This window comes from Diabrotica virgifera, chromosome 3 (genome assembly GCF_917563875.1).
Source record: "Diabrotica virgifera virgifera chromosome 3, PGI_DIABVI_V3a".
In the NCBI taxonomy this organism is placed as follows: Eukaryota; Metazoa; Arthropoda; class Insecta; order Coleoptera; family Chrysomelidae; genus Diabrotica; species Diabrotica virgifera.
In genome coordinates this window covers 224,010,147-224,029,347 of record NC_065445.1, presented here as the reverse complement: position 1 = coordinate 224,029,347, position 19,201 = coordinate 224,010,147, and the positions used below count along the sequence as shown (strand labels likewise).

The window sequence follows — 19,201 nt, the reverse complement described above, 5'->3', positions numbered from 1 at the left end:
TTGACCCAAACTCCGTTTTTTATTTTTAAGGGGTGAAAACAACCCCTTAATGGAAAAATTGACATTGTGCCATTTTATCGCCAGAAAACGTGTTTAAAAATAAAGAGTGACATTGTGAAGTGTTTTCTAACACAATAACCTACCTCATGTTAAACTCATTTTAATCCCCTTGAAAACCGTACAACCCTTGCAAACAACCCTTAAATTGAAAAAATTTACAAAAAATTAATTTGAATGACATAAAAAGATTTAAATATAGAGTAAATGATATTTTACGTTCTCTATATTAATTTTCATATTGTTAACCCCCTTTCAACCCTGAAAAACAACACTTAAATAGAAAAAATTAAAAGAAATTAATTTAGTTTGACAAGTTCAACCCTTAAAATAAACCCCTCGATTAAAACTTTTATAAAAAATTTCTTTTGATAAACTAAAAAGGATTTAAATATCTTCCCACGTTCTCGAAAAAGCTATGCTGGAAAATCATATGCTCAAGTTCTTTAACCCTTAAAACTACCCCTAAATTAAAACATTGAATATGTATGATTTAAAAATCCACAAGGAAAAAGTTTTCCTGTAGTTGGCTGTATACCATGTAATATAAAAAATAGTAAAATCCTTTATAAAAGGCATATTTAAAATCCCTAAAAAGGGCTACATCACAATCACAACTAGTTTTCGACTGGTTTACCAGTCATCATCAGTGCTTACGTGAAGTTTACATGCTAACCACCAAGATATAGTTTACAAAAATATTAGGGTCAAAGCCCTGTAAAAGTAATCCGTCAAGGAATCATCGATTGAAAATACTGACTTAGCGTGGATGTTTGAAATATTTGCTAATATGCCCCAGGTAACATCTGAGCTGTGATTTGACTTGTTCATATGGTCGAAGTGTAGCAGCAAGTGCTTTTTTACCTGCTACAATTTTATTCATAAAATGCATATTTTTGGAGATATTTGCAAAAACTGTTGAAAATCGTGAGAAAATTCCGAATTTTCAATTGCCAATAACTTAAAAAGTATTGGGTTTTTTTTTCTTACATTAAATTATAACTTAAAAATAGATTTTAAACATAACAATAGGAAATTATAAAAAGCTTTAAATCTATACAAAGTAAAGTAAAATACTATATTTTTGGTAAGAGGTTGCAGTCTTTAAGGAATGTGAAGATGCTTTTTGTATCACTGTCTTTTCCGAGTGCACTATTTAATGTTGGTGGTATGTTGCACTTTTTCCGTTGCACTTTATACTTCGGACACTGCAATAAACAATGCTTTACGGTAAGGACACTTCTACACAAATCACACACAGGTTGATCGGCACGTTGGAGTATGTAGTCATGGGTTAATCGAGTATGGCCAATCCGGAGACGAGTGAAGATTACTTGCTCTCTTCTGTTTTTGAATTGTGGAATTTGATTGTGGTTAATGTCAACTTCGTATAGCTTGGTTGATGAGTCCCTCCATGAATCCTGCCATATTTTAAAAGTATTTACTTTGAAATATGCTTTCAGGTCGGTGTGTAGGGTTTTCATGTTCTCTTCTGCGTTTGGGTTATTAGGTGCATTTTTTGCTATTTTGTCCACAACCTCGTTACCTTCGATTCCAGTATGAGATTGTACCCAAATAAAATTATTTTTAATATTCATATTTTCTGCATATTTCAGTTCCTTTTTAATGAAAAGTAGTAGTGGATGATCAGAATAGAGTTGTTTTAATGCCAATACTGAGCTAAGAGAATCTGTGATAATGATGTTTCTCTTATTATTTTTGTTAACTATCAGAGCCAATGCTTTTAGAATAGCAAACAGTTCAGCGGATAACGTTGTTGTATATGAAGGTAACTTATAAGCTGCTGTGTAATCTGACGAGTAGATTGCTGCGCCAGTTCCGTCTTCGTTTTTGGAGGCATCGGTGTAAACTTTGAAGCAGCTACCATATTTGCTTAATATTTTAAGAAATTCTTGATTGATTTGACTTGCAGGCGTTTCTGATTTGTTTAGTCGCAATAAGCTGGTATCAGTAGAGGGAAGGCGAATTGTCCAAGGAGGAGAGGTTTAGATTGCGGAAATATCGTAGGTGTCTGGAAAATGAATACCTATTTTTGATAAGTAAGTTTGTATGCGGTAATAAAAAGGGTGATCAGTTCTATTTGAGTTTTGGAAACAACTTTTAAAGCGGTCAGCAAATACGTTGTGTATAACTGGGTTATCTTGATTAGAGGATACTGCAGCGGCATACGAAAGACTTAGATATTGTCTTCTAAACGTGAGTGGGATCTCTCCAGTCTCCCAGTATAGAGTTTGTATTGGACTTGTGTGGTGTGCTCCTAAGGAAATTCGAAGACCTGTATTTTGAATCACATCTATTGTTTTTAAGTACGTCTTTTTTGAGGAGTTGTAAACGATTGAGCCGTAGTCAAGTTTGGAACGTACTAGGGCCTTGTGGATATGTAGTAATATAGACGAGTCGGCGCCACATTTTTTGTTTGCAAGTGATCGTAACAAATTTATTCCAGGCTGACATGTCTTTTTTAAATATTCTAAATGTATTTTCCAAGTTAGTTTTTGATCAAATGTCATACCGAGAAATCTAACTTCGTCTACATATTTAACCTGTGCTCCATTTAAGTATAAGTTCTTCAGTTGTATTTGGTGACTTTTTGTAAAACACACTGCTTTGGTTTTAAGGGTATTAAACTGAAGTCCACTTGTGGATGACCATTCTTCAATATGATTTATGGCTTTTTGGACATGGTTATGGATGGTTGTTGGGTTCTTTCCTCTACAAAGTATAACCAAATCATCTGCATATAGCCTAGCTTTTACAGGATGTTTAATTTTTGCGGTAATAGAGTTCATAGCTATAAGAAACAGAGTTGTGCTAAGGTTCGAGCCCTGTGGTATACCATTTTCTTGATTTCTTGTTGAGGAAGTATTGGGTTTTTGAAATAACTTTATACAACATTTTTTCCTTAAAATGAGGTCGTCTATCGACATTTGAGGTTATTTTGAAAAAAAAAATTCCACCACCGAAAAGTGGTGGCAACCACCCCCAGGGTGAAAACGGAGTTCGGGTCAATATCACTTTTGAAGTTAAGGGTAGGATAAGCCTAATTCCAAAATTTCATGTAAATTGGTTCATAGTAAAAAATTTCTGAGCTAAAAAGCTTCAATGACTGCACTAATAATCTATCAAATGCCTGTACTTGCACTGTCCACTAAATAAACGATATCGGTGTAAATAACAATTTTTAATATATTTCGTAATTATTTAACGTTATGGTTCCATTCCATATTTTTGCGTATGAGTGTATTTATCCAATATACTTATTTTGATTGCAGGTCAGATCACCTGGCGCGTCACACCAAGATCCACTTGCTTCAGGATAAACGTCATGTTTGCGGCGAATGCGGCAAGGCCTTCAACCGACTCGATAATCTCAAGACTCACCAGAGGATTCACACGGGAGAAAAGGATACGTCCAAGCTGCATCTGTGTATCTACTGCGGAAAGGAATTCAATAATTCCAGTAACATGGTAAGTGGTTGATATAAATTTCGGTTTATGTTAACTACTTAACCCTGTTGCTCTTATTATTGTCTAACTTTGAACATTTGATAAAGAAGATGAAGGTTATGGGGCAGAATTTGTCCTGTTTGATGGCAATATATTTTCATGTCATAGTAGTATCTAGCAAAGTAGTTTATTAGTTGGTATTATGTGAAATCAGATTGTTGAAAAGTGAGAGGAAGCTGCTAAGAAACTGCTACTTTCGGAATTAGATTATGCCATTTTGAGTTTTTGTAGATTCAAAACGATATAATCTAATTGTGTAGTAGCAGATTTCTTGGAAGAATATTGAAGGACAAAAGATAAAATCCTAAAGATTATACTTGAAATATATATGACATTTTTGAGAAGTTAAGTTTTAAAAACTGAGAAGAATTAATATAGAGAGTAGGAATTAAATTATTCTTTACAGCCAAGTAATTTTTCACGAAGCTGTGTCGGTCGTAACTTGTGGAAGGTATTGTGGTTAACAGAAGTAACATCAATAAAATTAAATATGCTGGTAATAGAGCAGTTTTTTTTGTCCTAGATTTGGATTCTGAAGGCGAATGAACCAAATAAATCAATTATTAACGGTATAAGGATACAACAGAGAAACACTGTATTAAATATCTTACATGATTCCACAGGAAAATCTTTACATTAACGCTAAAATCACAAAATGTTTATCAAGGAAATTGGAACACGAGCTGCGACATGACAGGAGAAAAACATTACTAAGGGGCCGTAAATATGCGATATCGTTGTGAAAAAACCGCAAGATAGAAAATCTATTTTAATAGTCTTGGCTGACACTCTCCTTCTTCCTATACTCCTTCAGCCTCTTATCTTTCCCTGTATTATCAGTCTTAGCATTTCATACCGCTGTCCCCTCATTACGTGTTCCAGATATTGGAGCTTTCTTATTTTTATTGTTTTTACTATTTCGCATTCTTTACGAAATACTTCCGTGTTCGTTTTCTTCTGAGTACATGCTATTCTAAGCATCCTTCTGTAACACCACATTTCAAATCCTTCTCCCTCCTCCTAAGTGCCTTCTCTATTGAGGTTGGCGATCAATATGGCTAATTTCTCTCTGTTCTGGGCTTGATGGATTAAGTCATTCCCTGTTGTGTGTGTCCAATCTCTGATGTTTCGGAGCCAGGATTTTTTTCTTTCTTCCTATACCCCTTTTATTTTCGATTTTGCCTTCTAATATTACCTGAAGCTGCTCAAATTCCCTATGGCGCATTATCTGCCCTAGATATGACGTCTTTCTAATTTTGATTGTATTGACCAGATGAGGACGTGTGTTCATTATTTCCAGTACTTCTTCATTTGTAGTTTTGCCGGTCCAGCTTATTCTTAGCATTCGGCGGTACATCCACATTTCGAATGAATTCAGTTTGTTGACGTCATACTGTTTTAATGTCCAGGTCTCACAGCCATATAGTAATAGAGACCACACATAACACTTTAGTATTCTCAATCTTATTGTGACTGATAGCTTGGGGTTACAGAGCATTTTACGCATGTTCATGAAGTCAGATCTTACTATTTCAATGCGTCTTCTAATTTCTTTTGAGTGGTCTAGCTGACTGTTTAGCTCTCTGCCCAGGTATATGAAGCTCTTGTGACTTTCTTCTGATAGTATGTTCATCAATATTTTTAGTTGGTCTTCTGTTTCCGCTAATACTACGGTGTCATCGGCATAGCTTACATTGTTAATTATAATTCCATTGACTCTGGCACCATCAGGGCGATCTTCAAGAGAAGCTCTGATGATATGTTCGGCATAGACGTTAAATAGTAGAGGGGACAGAATGCACCCTTGACGCACTGCTCGGTCTATGTTTACATAATTAGTATTTCCGTTGTCTGTTCGAACACATCCTGTGTGGTTCCAGTATGTATTGCTTATTATATTTTGACAATATCATAGTCGCGCTAAATGGAAGTAATAGAAAACGATTTTATTATTAATAAATAGATATTTATAAAAATAAACCAAAATGGGTGAAAATTTTATGTTAAGATAGGTATTTGCATGAAATATCTAATAAAACAATAATAAATAATCATTTTTTGTTGTGAAGCGACACAAATTTCGATTTTCGCATAATTTTGGCACGGTTTTTAATGGACTTTTTCTTGGAAGGTTTCACTTTATTTTTCGTCTGATTTACTTTTTCCATTTTGTTAAAACTATTGATAATATTTTTAGAATAAAAAATCCCCCTAAAACTTTATACACTCGCATTAGAATTCGAAATATTTTTACGTAAAATATACTTACCTATCTACATATAACTAAAACTCACAATTAACAACAATCTATTATTTCAAAGAGGCCAACAACTTATACAACAACAACAAATATATAATAAATTAACTATCAATAAACACTACTTCCCTATGAAACAACAAAAACGAATTCTTAAATTAACACACTACTGCACTGAACAGATATCGATAAAGATGACAGAACAGATTAAAAAAAATCTGACGCAGGTTTGTCAAAATGACAGTGATAATTTCTCTATGTTGCCTAATTAGTTATTTAGTTATAATATGTTCGATTTCTTGTTAGAAATAAAAAATTTTAGTAGTTCCAAGAATACACAAAATCTAGGCATGGGATAAAAAAGTTTATTTGAAGAAAGTTTATTTTTTTTCTTCTTAATGGTGGTACATGCTCCATTTTTCAATATTTTATTTAGTTATACAGTAATTTCCACGTACTAACATATTTCTGAAATTGGGCTCTGTACCGCCATTCTTTATTATATTACGAATATGTGTGCCAAATATCTCGACAAAATATTCAAAATTAGAGCCGCAATCTTGGAACGCGTTTGTTGCTACCTGTTGATCGCTACTGTTTGCTCTTAAGCATATGTAGATCTTTACAGTTAAGCTGTACATCTGAACTTATTTTTTCATTTTCTGTAGGAGCATTTTTTATTTATTTTTATTTTGGTTGCTGTCAAACATGGATAAGTTCTGTAAAAATGACTCGAAACTAACCGACTAAGCGATATTTTTCAGATCGTCCATATGCGGCGCCATACAGGAGAGAGGCCTTACAAGTGTAGCGAATGCGGAAAGGGTTTCCCGAGGTCGCACGATTTGAAATGTCACGAACGTACTCATTCGGGCGAGAAGCCTTATTTGTGTACGTTATGTGGAAAATCGTTTAATAAGAGTAATAAATTGGTGAGTATTCAAAACATAATAATCTATATGTTTACCCTATAAGAGCGTTGTATCTTATTGATCAAATTGTTAGCTTTGTCTATTCTGTTTATACGACTCATAAAAGTGAAAATAATATACTTGCAAAAAATTTGATCCACATTTATTTTTTAACGAAGAAAAAAATGTCATTCTTGGTCTAAAGGTTATTGAAATATCTAAATACAGTGGAACCTCGATAACTCGGATTAATCGGGACCGCGGCCGATCCGAGTTATCGAAAATCCGGGTTAGCCGGAGAATATGGTAAAAATTAATAAAATACGGTATACTTACAGATAAACTCCATTAGAATTGAAATAATATGAAATATATTTATAAATATGCACAGTACCTATACATCAAAATTACTAAAAAAAAACACCAAACACAAACGGAAGCGAACAATACAAGACACACAATACAGTCACAACCATGTTAGGTTATTTAAGAACAGTGAAAACTAAAGACCATTGTTTATAAAAGAATTTTTTAAATAGTCTTTCATAAACAATGCTAAGACAGTTTGAAATAAAAAGGAATAGGTACTACAGACAGGTGCCTGTTGTTTCTGCGGCGTGTGCTATGAGTCATTTTTACTATCGTATAGTTCAAATTACACACATACACATTATCTCTCAAAAATATTATATTACATACATTTTTATTGTTGAAAGGTTTGTCTGATAATTAACTATTTTAAATAGGCCACATAACTAAATAAGCCACAATTAAATTGAAAAATAATTTTATGAACGTTTCGACGCCCAAATCGGGTCGTTGTCAAAATACAAAATATTGAAAATCAAAATGTTTATCTGATGAAAATCGGTCCGGGTTAGCCGGACTTCCGGGTTATCGGGGGCCGACTTATCGGGGTTCCACTGTAAATAGTTTTTATGTAAAAATTCATGTAATTATGCAGTCATATAACATCCCTAGAAGTGCAGATATACGACAGAGATGCAAGGTGGACAAAATTAATAACTGGGTAAAAAACAGAAGAGTAGAATGGTACGACCACATAAGCCGAATGACAACAAATAGAGTAGTAAGGATGCCTAGAGACGTTCCCCAATAGGAAGACGATCAATCGGAAGACCAAGAAAACGATGGAATGACAACTTACTGGAGGCACATTGACAGACAGTAATGTTTACGCAAAAAGAAGAAGAAGAAGAAGCAATATAACATGATACACCCTCTAGATAAAACTGTATTTTGATAATGGAAATGATCATAGAAAAAAAGCGGACCTTGGAAAACCAGATTATGTAAGAGCTTCACTTGCTAAAGGGACAAGTTCTATAACATCCTACATACGACAAGAAACGAATTGAAACCACGGCTGACGATGTGTAGAGATACAAACGGACATATAGTTACTACCAGTGACGCAGTACAAAGCAGATTGGTTGAGGACTTCAAAGAACTACTTGGTACCTAAGTGGAAAATTATGCGTCACCACAAAGACCAAGAAATAACACCCACGTAGAACCTCCTTCAATATTGAAAGTGAGAGACGCAAGTATGCAGGTCCCAAGGAGTGGACTGTATCCCTGCAGAGCTCATAAAAAATGGAGGCAACTGCATTGTGTACCAAATTCATAGCATAGTTTCCCAATAGGGGGAAAATCTTTATTAAGTCAATGCAGATTTGATGTAGTGGTTATAATTTGCAGTCACTTTGTCTTGCAGTTCAGTTTAACCGATTGTTATAACTTACCCATTGCATTGGAAGATTCTTCCAGTTTCGCCTGTATCAGTTTTCTTGCTATGTGGGCACTCTACGCTGACTTTAGTCTCTGTAAGACTTTGTCTCGTGATTATTTGTTCACGGAACCTGTTCATGTAAATTTATAGCTCAAGAATGTGAAGTAATAAAAATACATAGGTCACAAAGTTTTGTAAAGAAATTGCTGAGGAAAATCTTGAACAGAATATGATACATCAAAGGCAAACAAAACAAACAGGCGCCAAAAAACTAGGGATTAATGACAAAATAGTAAATAATGTTGCAAAAACAAAAGATTAACCAAAACCGTGCACTTACCTGGTTCATTTACATAAATACAATACAAAGAGAAAATAGTGTTCCGTTAGATAGGAAATTAAGTATTGGTTACGGATTGAAATAGCTTTTGAGTTACAATGTTCACCGCCTTTGAAAAAAGCAGTTCTGAGAAAAACGAGTTTAAAGTTTGGACAACTTCATTTTTAATTTCTATTTTGTATGTCAAATCGTAAAGTAATGCACACCGGAATGCTTTTGAATGGCGGAGTAATTTATAGAAGAGAAGCGGAACAGCTGTTGAACGTTTTTTACTACCTCAAACGCACTGGCGCGAAGCTGCTATAAAACTGGTTTATATTCATCGTGCTGTATTTCGGGTAATTTTGATCCGATCAATTTGAAAATTTCAGACAATATTCTTGAAGTTATGTAATTTCATTAAAAATAATAACAAAATCGAAAATTTCAAAATTTTCAAATCATTCCCCCCAAGTTATAGCAAAATTACTAAGTAAGTTAATGTGTCCACAGCTCCGTCACAGTCGAGTACATACAGGCGAACGTCCATACGTATGCAACATATGTAGTCGAGCCTTCACTCAGTCTAACGATCTGGCACTTCACATGCGCAGACACACGGGAGCCCGACCGTATGCTTGTGGAGTCTGTCCCGCTAGATTCATCCAGTCCGGGCAGTTAAAGACGCACAGACGAACTACAGGACATTGGATGGACGTCCAACCGGATCTAAAAGGAGGACACAGGGTTGAACCTGTTACTCCTGCTCACGAACCTATGCCCATTAGGTTTAAAGTTCATAGGTAAGTTTTATTTTAGTTTTAAACTCTGACTAATTTATTATTTAAAGTTTAACCTTCCGATGACCAACCTTTTTTTGTTACACGGATGACCAACGGGGGTAAAAAATGAACCTAGGTCAAACATGACCTGGAATGAATGTTTTCAGCATTTAAATCTTCATCTAACAATACATCCTCGTTTTCTGATACTATTTCATCTTCTATATCATCATAAAAATCGCTAGCAGTAACAATTTCCTGTAACTCAGCCTCAGTAAGATATTCGCGGGCCATATCTTATATTATGTACACAAAATACTAAGAAACTATAATAATATACGCCAGGAAATAATAGTGATGACTAACTGTAGCAGCCACGAATGTCATTATTCCTACATAACAGGCACCACAGTCTAAAAATAGATTTTGATAACGCGCAGTGTAAAACTACTTGGAATTCCACATAATATACGGTATTTTATTAAACATCAACTTCAGAATGTATTTTTTATTCGTACAATATAGGGAATTTTTTATTTCAAAATATGAGGATATCTAGAATGATATTAAAGTCAAATAAAAAAATAATGAGTTAAAAATTGAAAATACTGTTGAATTTATTAAAGAAAAACATACGCTGGGGTCCAAATTTACCCCCCTTGGTCATCCGAAGGTTAAAAAGACAGAATCACAATGGTTGGAAACATATTAACTCTTCCAAGACACTTTCTGAAATATGGTACCCCAAACTAATAAACCAGAGGTTCAAAATATTTTCATTTCTGATATTCTCGTTATATCGTTGTTTTATCCCTGTACTAAGTCATACCAACACGGCAGTTAAAGTCACTCATAATGGAAATACACTAATCACAAAAAGTGTCACATAATTTTTGGAACGGAAAAAAAGTTAAAATTTTGCGTTAACACCCAAGTAGCACTGAACGGGTTTATTAAGTCTTAAGGATGCTTTAAAACTGTAGAATAAAACTAAAATTAAAACCAATTGGTTTTTAAGTAAATCTTAAGGTTGCAATAAAACTGCTTTCAGTATAAAAGGGCCCACACTGAAAGATGTCAATAAAACCAAAAATAAAAACCTTCTTAAAACTTTGTTTTCTTAAACAATTGGTTTTAAAGTTGCTGTGAAGATGCTTTTAAAACCATGTTAAAAGACACTTTAAGTTTTTAAGTTTTATAGTAAACTTAAAAAGGTTTATTAAATAGAGACTTTTAAAGACAATTTACCATATTAAATGATTCTTTAAACCCATATACTCCATATAGGCCAACACATTTTTACATGTGTTATGATAGGTAGATACGTATTTGTAACCATAAAATAATAAAAAGTACCTGGTTATTTCGGACTGTCAAGGTAGAAAAACACTTGCGCACCCAAATTTATTGATAATTTTAACAAAAAATAGGTCTACATAACTCACGCGCCCTAAAATTTCTGACTTCTGGTGATTAAAAAAAATAATAATAAAACAATTTAAATCCGAAAAATATTAATTTGAAAGAAAACTAATTTTATATACAATTTTAATGTTAAAATAAATCGAATTTATGTCTTGAAGTCGCGTATTTATAATTTTTATGTAAGCCTTACATTGTAATATATCATGGCTTTCAGCATCTCCAGAAAGCAATATGGCCAAAAAACAAAAATAAATCTATTTAGTCTATCGACAGAGAATTATTAAGATCAAATGGTTTTATTTTATACCTTTCCAAGAGCATATATCCTACATAAAAGCAAGATTGCCTTGGAATTAAAACCGTTTAGTTTTAATGCTGCTGTCAATAATGCCACTCGGTTTTAATGCGAATCTAACCTTAAAATTGAGGCGTCGTCGTGCTGTGTGTGTTGTATTCTTTGAAAAATATGCCGTAATGACCAGTTCATTTATATTTTAAGTACTTGCGACTTATTTTTTCCATACTAACTGTACGTCCACTTTTTACAACACACTACACCACTGTTTCGCTCTAAAACAAATGGCCGACCAGTTTGGACATGAAAGAAGAGGGGATGAGTTTAGTTGTATTGTTTCTAACAAGAAGCATAGTCTAGTCTTTAAGATAACCAAATTAATTCAGTTAAAAGCGTTCGGTTATACCGGGTGTCCACTTATATTTTCCCCCATTTTAACTGCCTATAACTTCTAAACGGCTCAAGATAGAAATATGCGGTTTTCGCTGAAATGTTTTATTTTAGTAAAAGTTTTGTCTGAATGGACTGAATTTTTTATATCGCTTTCAAATACGAAAAGAAAAATGGCGGATTTTTGAAAAAAAACGTTGTTGACTTTTTTTTAATGGAACACCCAGTATATTTTTTTGTAAATTGAAAGAAAGGTCATTCACCTATCCAGCGATATAAAGTGTTTCAAAATCGGTTGTCAAATCACTGAGTAATTAATTTTTAAAATGAGAGGTGCAACGTGGATATCACATACCTAAATAACATAACTAAAGTTACGTCGATTCGACGCGCGCCGCCTGGTGTGTCCTTGCTCTAAGGGTAAGAACAGAACAAGTGGATCGCGGTGGAGGTGGAGGTGGAGGTCGCGGTGCGGTCGATGTCGATATCCATGTAAAACAAACACATTGTAGTGAATGGAAGAGAACAGAGCAGGTAAGTCGCGGTGGAGTTTTAGCGCGATGCCATCCAGGAGGTTTACATCGATGCTTTTGAAAATAAAATGAGTTTGTTTTACATGGATGTCTACTGCGCGGCCTACAAGGATGCTTCCCTGTGATTGGTCCCTTCGAAACCAAGTTGTCATTACCTGCGCTATCTAGTTGATACTTTTTATATAATCCCTTTTTTGTATTCAGTTTATTTTTGAATTTCTAAAGTAATTAAATACAGTAAATTTTTGAAATATGAAGGAGGATCTGATTATTTACAGCTGACATTTCATCACTATCATCACTTGACTGACACAACATCGCACAAGCACAGTCTTTTTGTCATTCAAATTTCATTAAACTACTTCATTTGATAGTGGTTCTAGCTCGACTGACAGCGCAGGTGACCTCCTTGCAATGTGCTGTCGACATCGACCGCGACTTAACTAGTAGCATCCACCGCGACCTACACCTCCACCTCAACCCACTTGTTCTGTTCTTACCCTTAGATTTTCTGCTGACTTTTTCATTAATGTTAAGGTTTCTGCTTCGTATGTTATCACCGGCGCGGCAGTACGCACTGGTCATTTACTTTTCTCTTCAGACATATGGGCATATCATTTTTACATATTTCCTGTAGCTAACCAAACGCAACCCAGCCCAAACCTATTCTGCGCTGTATCTCGTGCGTAACATTAAGTAGTTATGCAACCTAATTTGAGCTTTTCCCTTTTTCTTTGTCTCTTGAAGTGCACAGATATCAATATTCTTCTCTTTGAATTATTTGCTCATTTATTGTTCCCCTTTGGTTAGTGATTTTACGTTCCACATACCAATTCGAAGAATATTTTTCATTTTTATATTTCTTGAATTGGTCTCATCGTTGAACCCATCCTGTTCCGAGGCATAGTCCTGTCCTGAGCAAAATATTTATAGCCCATCAGTGGTCCATCCTTTGCTACAGAGTCCCCCCTTCTTTATCCGGTGCTTGGCACCGACAACAAACAGTACTGTTAAACTACTGGGTCCGGGCCAAGGTTATCGCGTTAGAAAGAAAGGAAGGGAAAATAGAAAAGGAACTCTTAACCGACACCATTTGGTAAAATTGCCTAAACTAGAATTCACAATCAAAAGCAATGCCTGAAAAATAATTTACTTTAAGTCAGAAAATTGCTCTAGAGCAGTGGTGCTCAAAGAGTCGATCGCCAAAGTTTTTGAAGTCGATCGCGATTCTCGGAAAAATACAAATGGAAAAGATATTATGTCTGCTATCAAAGAAGTCCTGTTGTAACGTCCAACGGTTACTATCATGCGGCTATCTCCGCAATGTTCAATACTTAACGTGAAACGCTCTATAGACGTATCTAAATCATGGGAAAGATTTGGAAAGCAAAGTTAAAAGTGATACTATGAAGTGTATAATATACTTTTCTTTGCAATTTGACGACTCAACTGATATTAATGATACCGCCCAGTTGTTATTTTTATTCGGATGGTATTTTCTGATATGTTGGCTAAAGAAGAATTGTTAATAATGCATCTGAAAGAAAAAATTTGCGGAGAAGATATATACACTGTTTTGTTTTTTAATTTTGTAAAATAATAGGAGCTACCGATTTACAAACTAGTGTGTGTTACAACAGATGGTGCACCATCCATGACTGGCATTAACAATGGATGTGTTGCACTGTTTCGAGCTAACGATGACTTTCCATCGTTCACCACCAATTTTTGGGTTCCAAAATTTTAAATATGAAAGACGTCATGAAGATGACAACAAAAATTGTGAATTCAATCAGGGCGCGAAGCTTGCAACGACGTCTTTTTAAAGCGTAATTGAAAGTTAGCGACTCTGCTGAACACACTGATTTACTTTTGCATACAGATGTGAGGTGGTTGAGACGTGGAAAATTTTTAGATAGGTTCCAGGAGTTACTTTTCGAAATAATTTGTTTTCTAGAAGAACGAGGGAACGACGCTCATCTACTTCAAAACCAAAAAATGGCTCAGTGATCTGGCTTTCGTATCAGATTTAGCAAATTATTTGAACCTCTTTAATTTAAAACTACAGGATAAAAATAAAACAGTTATTATCGATGCGATGAGCACAGTACCTACATTCTTTTATGGACAAATTGAAATTATTGATTAATCAAATGAACAGAAAGGATTTAAACAACTTTCCATCGTTGAAAAAAGGGTAACCCTCATTTGAATTATGTTTATTATTAGGAGACTGAGCTGCAAGCAGTTCGTAGTGAGTTTGATAGACGCTTCGCTGATTTCAAAAAACACAGATATTATAATATTTATGTCTAATCAATTTTCTTGTGAAGAGATGAAAAAAATTGCCACTGAAATCTCCATTACTTTCAATTAGATTCAATCAGCTAATTTCCGTCCAAAATGAGGTACTGAAAATAATGTCGGATATATATCTTCAATCCAGAGCGACCAATACGAAATTTTTTGTCTTTTATATCGTCAGACAAATATCCGTCTTTGAGGCAAGTAGCTCTGCAATTCACAACATTATTGGATCAACATACTTGTGTCAGTCTGCATTTCCCCAAATTAAGGTAGTGAAATCAAAGTATCGTAATCGGCTAACTGATTTTGGTAATCATTTTCGTAATCATTTTTGGTCCTCGGTAATTACGTACCATCATAATATGAAAAACTTGTGGATGATACGCAGTGCCATGCATAAACATCCAAATAAAATTAAGATGAAAAACATGATTTTAATTACGACTCTCTGTAATTACAACTTTTTATCAAATAGAAATGTGCAATAAAGTGTTTTATTTTCAAAATTGTTTTTTTTTACTATCAATCGATCGTTGGAAGCTTGAAGTTTATGTGGTAGACCCCACGCAGTATAAGTCTGAGCACCACTGCTCTAGAGAATACATATTCAAAATATTTATCTTTCATTAATTTTACAGTATTTATTCCCAACCTTTACCAAGTTATTCTTATTCTATTATAATTTAATATTTTTTCAGAACTATGAAAAAAGAACAAAATATTCTCGAACAAGCCGGACTTATGCCCGCTCAACCGTCAACTTCGGAAACCAACCTCCAACTAAACAACCAGGTCGCATCAATCCAAAACGAGCCGCATAGGATAGTGATGGGCATCATGGGTAACCTAAAAATACCAGGTCCCGACGCTTCGATCCAACCCCTGCTAATAGATAGCGCTAAACTAGCAGAATTGCACAACGCTGGGTTGGTAAACCTGCCCTCAGTCATCCAGACAGCCAACGGCGACGAAATTAAATTGAAATCCGAGGTTGCCAATTTCGGTATGCCTCAGGACATGGATAAACAAGATGGCAGCAACGCCGGTAACGCTTACCAGAACGACGTTATTTATTCTAGTGTAGGACACACCTCTACAACGTACACGACCAGTGAGAATTACAATTTTCAGAGTTTTCACTAGCTTGAAGTAGTGCAGTTCGTTTAAGGTAGCCTTTCTTTTGATGTAGTACAAGTTTTGTTGATTAGACTATAAGTAAATGGACACCACTTATTGACAATTGCTACAATCAATTGAGAATGTTTCTTTATATATATTATATACTAACACAACAACGTGCATCTGCCGTACTAGCTTAAAGAAACCTCAATCGCTCTTACGATTCCTTATTATATAGGAACGTTTAAAATATTAATTAACAGGTTGACTGCCAAATGTATTGATAAACAGTATCTACTTTCCAGTTTTCTAGCAACTTACTCCTTTCCGGTAGAGATCATTGATTGAGCGTCACCGAGTCCTGGGACCATGTACCTTATCGTACTACATCGTACTATTCATCCCCCACCTAGCTGATTCGCTCGAGAATTTTAATTCTAAGCCATAGGACCAATTTGGGTTATTTATGGTTATTTTTATCGTGGGCATAAACGTTTACTGTATATTGGGCTGTAAATTGTCTACTAGATTCTTAGCGTTTTTTAAGACCTTTTCTTTTTTCAACTTGAATACAATCAAAATGGTAACTGTTTTGGAGATCATAGTCAACCTGTTAACTCCCGATATATTTTCTGCACAAAGACTGATATTTATTATAATTGTTCAGAACTATCTCACATTTTTAATTTTTTGCAAAATTGCGCCACATGTATGAAAAATAAATTTTTACTGAGTGTTTTGACATATAAAACGAAAGTCGAATTTGTAAAAAAAGTCATTTGAATAACCATTTACCATGTAAAAGACATATTATTAGGAAAACATATTTTATGGTAAATCATGTAAAAACAAAGTTATAAAGTTGGAGAAAATATTTCCTCAAATTTATACGTTTTCATAGTAAACGCAAAGATTTAACAATTTTTTATCATGCTGATAGAACACCAACATAAATATAAAATTGTTATGCACATAGTCGAAGCAATGGAATTATTATTTTAATAAGCACAATAACATTTTTTTAAAAAGTGCGAAAATTGTACAAACAATCAATGTAATAGTTTCCTCAGATGCTACTTTTCTTCACGCCTGTTAAAAATCTGTTCGATTTTGTACTTGGGTAAAATACGAATTACCAATATTATTAGAGATATACAAGAAACAGTGTGTAATTTGTTGATGGATTCGACCGTTACTTGATGGAAGTTCATTTTATCTAACAATAAAACACTGAAAACGTTTGTTTTCTATACTTCCACAAAATTTATTACAACTATGTGACTACAGCTGTTTCGGCAGAGTGCCTTTCTCAAGTGATTTAGTTTACTATGGGTTTGCCTTTTTAAAGTCTTTAACTGAAGAGGTTGAGGAGTAGGGTGCTGTTTGTCTCGAGTTGGTCATTCAGAATTATATCTGTATTTTTCAATTGATTAATTTCCATATATTCTAATAAAGATATCTTAAGGCCTTTATTTTGAATATATGCAGAATTTGAAACTGTTCATTAAAAGAATGATTATGATCTAGAAGGTGAAGTGCGTATGTAGAAGTGTCTGTTTTTTTATTGTTGAAAGCCCTTTTTGTGTTCTGCTATCCGTTTGTCAAAGGTTCTGCCAGTTTGACCGATGTAAGTTCTCGGACAGTCACCACAAGTTAGTTTGTAAACACCACTCTGTAGTTGTTTTCTCTTTCGGCTCTTATTGTTCTTAATATATTTGCTTAAGTTGTTGTTAGTTCTGAAAGCTGGTGTTATTCCTTTCTTTTTTATGTATCTGGCTATTTTTGTTGTTATCTTGCCAGTATATGTGATAGAGCAGAAGGTACTGGGTTCTTTCTGTGGTGGTGGATAGACCAAAAACTCCATAAGAAAGCCCTGAAATTAGTCTATCCACCACCACAGAAAGAACCCAGTACCTTCTGCTCTATCACATATACTGGCAAGATAACAACAAAAATAGCCAGATACATAAAAAAGAAGGGAATAACACCAGCCTTCAGAACTAACAACAACTTAAGCAAATATATTAAGAACAATAAGAGCCGAAAGAGAAAACAACTACAGAGTGGTGTTTACAAACTAACTTGTGTTGACTGTCCGAAAACTTACATCGGTCAAACTGGCAGAACCTTTGACAAACGGATAGCAGAACACAAAAAGGGCTTTCAACAATAGAAAAACAGGCACTTCTACATACGCACTTCACCTTCTAGATCATAATCATTCTTTTAATGAATAGTTTCAAATTCTGCATATTCAAAATAAAGGCCTTAAGCTATCTTTATTAGAATCTATGGAAATTAATCAATTGAAAAATACAGATATAATTCTGAATGACCAACTCGAGACAAACAGCTCCCCACTCCTCAACCTCTTCAGTTAAAGACTTTAAAAAGGCAAACCCATAGTAATCTAAATCACTTGAGAAAGGCACTCTGCCGAAACAGCTGTAGTCACATAGTTGTAATAAATTTTGTGGAAATATAGCAAACAAACGTTTTCAGTGTTTTATTGTTAGATTTGTTCATTTCCACACTTGCAATTTTTTTTATTACTGCAGCTGTTGTATTTGCTAAGATTTCTATTTTTATACTGTATACTATCACTGTATACTAAAATCTAATATGGTATCATCTCTTATCTGTTAACTTAATATTTTCAATGGTTCTATTCAAGGTTTTGTATCAATTTTTTTACATCTTCAAGAATAACTTCGACATCGTGGTCTATCATTTTACCATAAAAGAAATTTAGGCACTATTATTTTCATCAAATATTTCCATACTTTATGAGTTAATATATTATATTAACTCATAAAGTACGGAAACATTGTTGTTTGTTCTGCTCTAAAATGGATGAACTTACAATCCACCTAATCTCCAAACCAATTTTTTTTGAATTTTCTCTCATATTTGACTTAGGTGAAGATCTGTTTAAACTGTATTTGTAAAGGTACTTCTTGGAATTAGACTATTCTCTGTGGAACACAGATCACTATGGTTTTATAATGTTTAACGTTTCAATTCAAAAAAGTATCTGCTGAAATATATATGTTTACCTTGACGAATATTATGAGCTAAACCCCAGCTAGTATTGAATATTATTCAATAAAATTTATTCAATTATTTAATAATACTGTTGTAATATCGAATTAACAATAATAGTGTATAATATTTATTAGTTATGTTTAGTACTTGCACAAATAAATTTTTAAACGTCAATTATGGTGAAGTTTTGTCGCGCAGATTTTAAACGCACCCATTTTACGTACAATAAAGGTAAGCGCGCACTTTTCCGGATCTACCCCGGCCCGCAACGGAACGCACCACGACGATCGGCAATTTAATATCTTTGTAAAAAATGTATAAACATTTTCAATTTCTTTGCAACACGAAAATGCAGCAGCTGCATAATGCTCTGGTTAAATCGGAGGGTGCAGGAAGAGTCTATACCGGTTTCGGAGGTCTTTTCCCCCTCATCAGTAGTCCCATATCCTCTTCTCTCCGATTTCCCCAGGCATCACACTT

At 34.3% G+C, this 19,201-nt stretch overlaps 1 protein-coding gene across 1 annotated transcript in view; it reads left to right on the top strand.

Moving 5' to 3' along the window:
• LOC126881547 (zinc finger protein 852-like) overlaps positions 1-16,876 on the top strand; it is an 83,251-nt gene extending 66,375 nt beyond the window's left edge. The window contains exons 7-10 of the mRNA XM_050645876.1: positions 3,351-3,546; positions 6,607-6,774; positions 9,339-9,628; positions 15,256-16,876. Coding sequence (XP_050501833.1) covers positions 3,351-3,546; positions 6,607-6,774; positions 9,339-9,628; positions 15,256-15,700 — 1,099 coding nt within the window. The 3' untranslated portion in view covers positions 15,701-16,876. The remainder of the gene's footprint in view (positions 1-3,350; positions 3,547-6,606; positions 6,775-9,338; positions 9,629-15,255) is intronic.
• Positions 16,877-19,201: the final 2,325 nt, after the last annotated feature.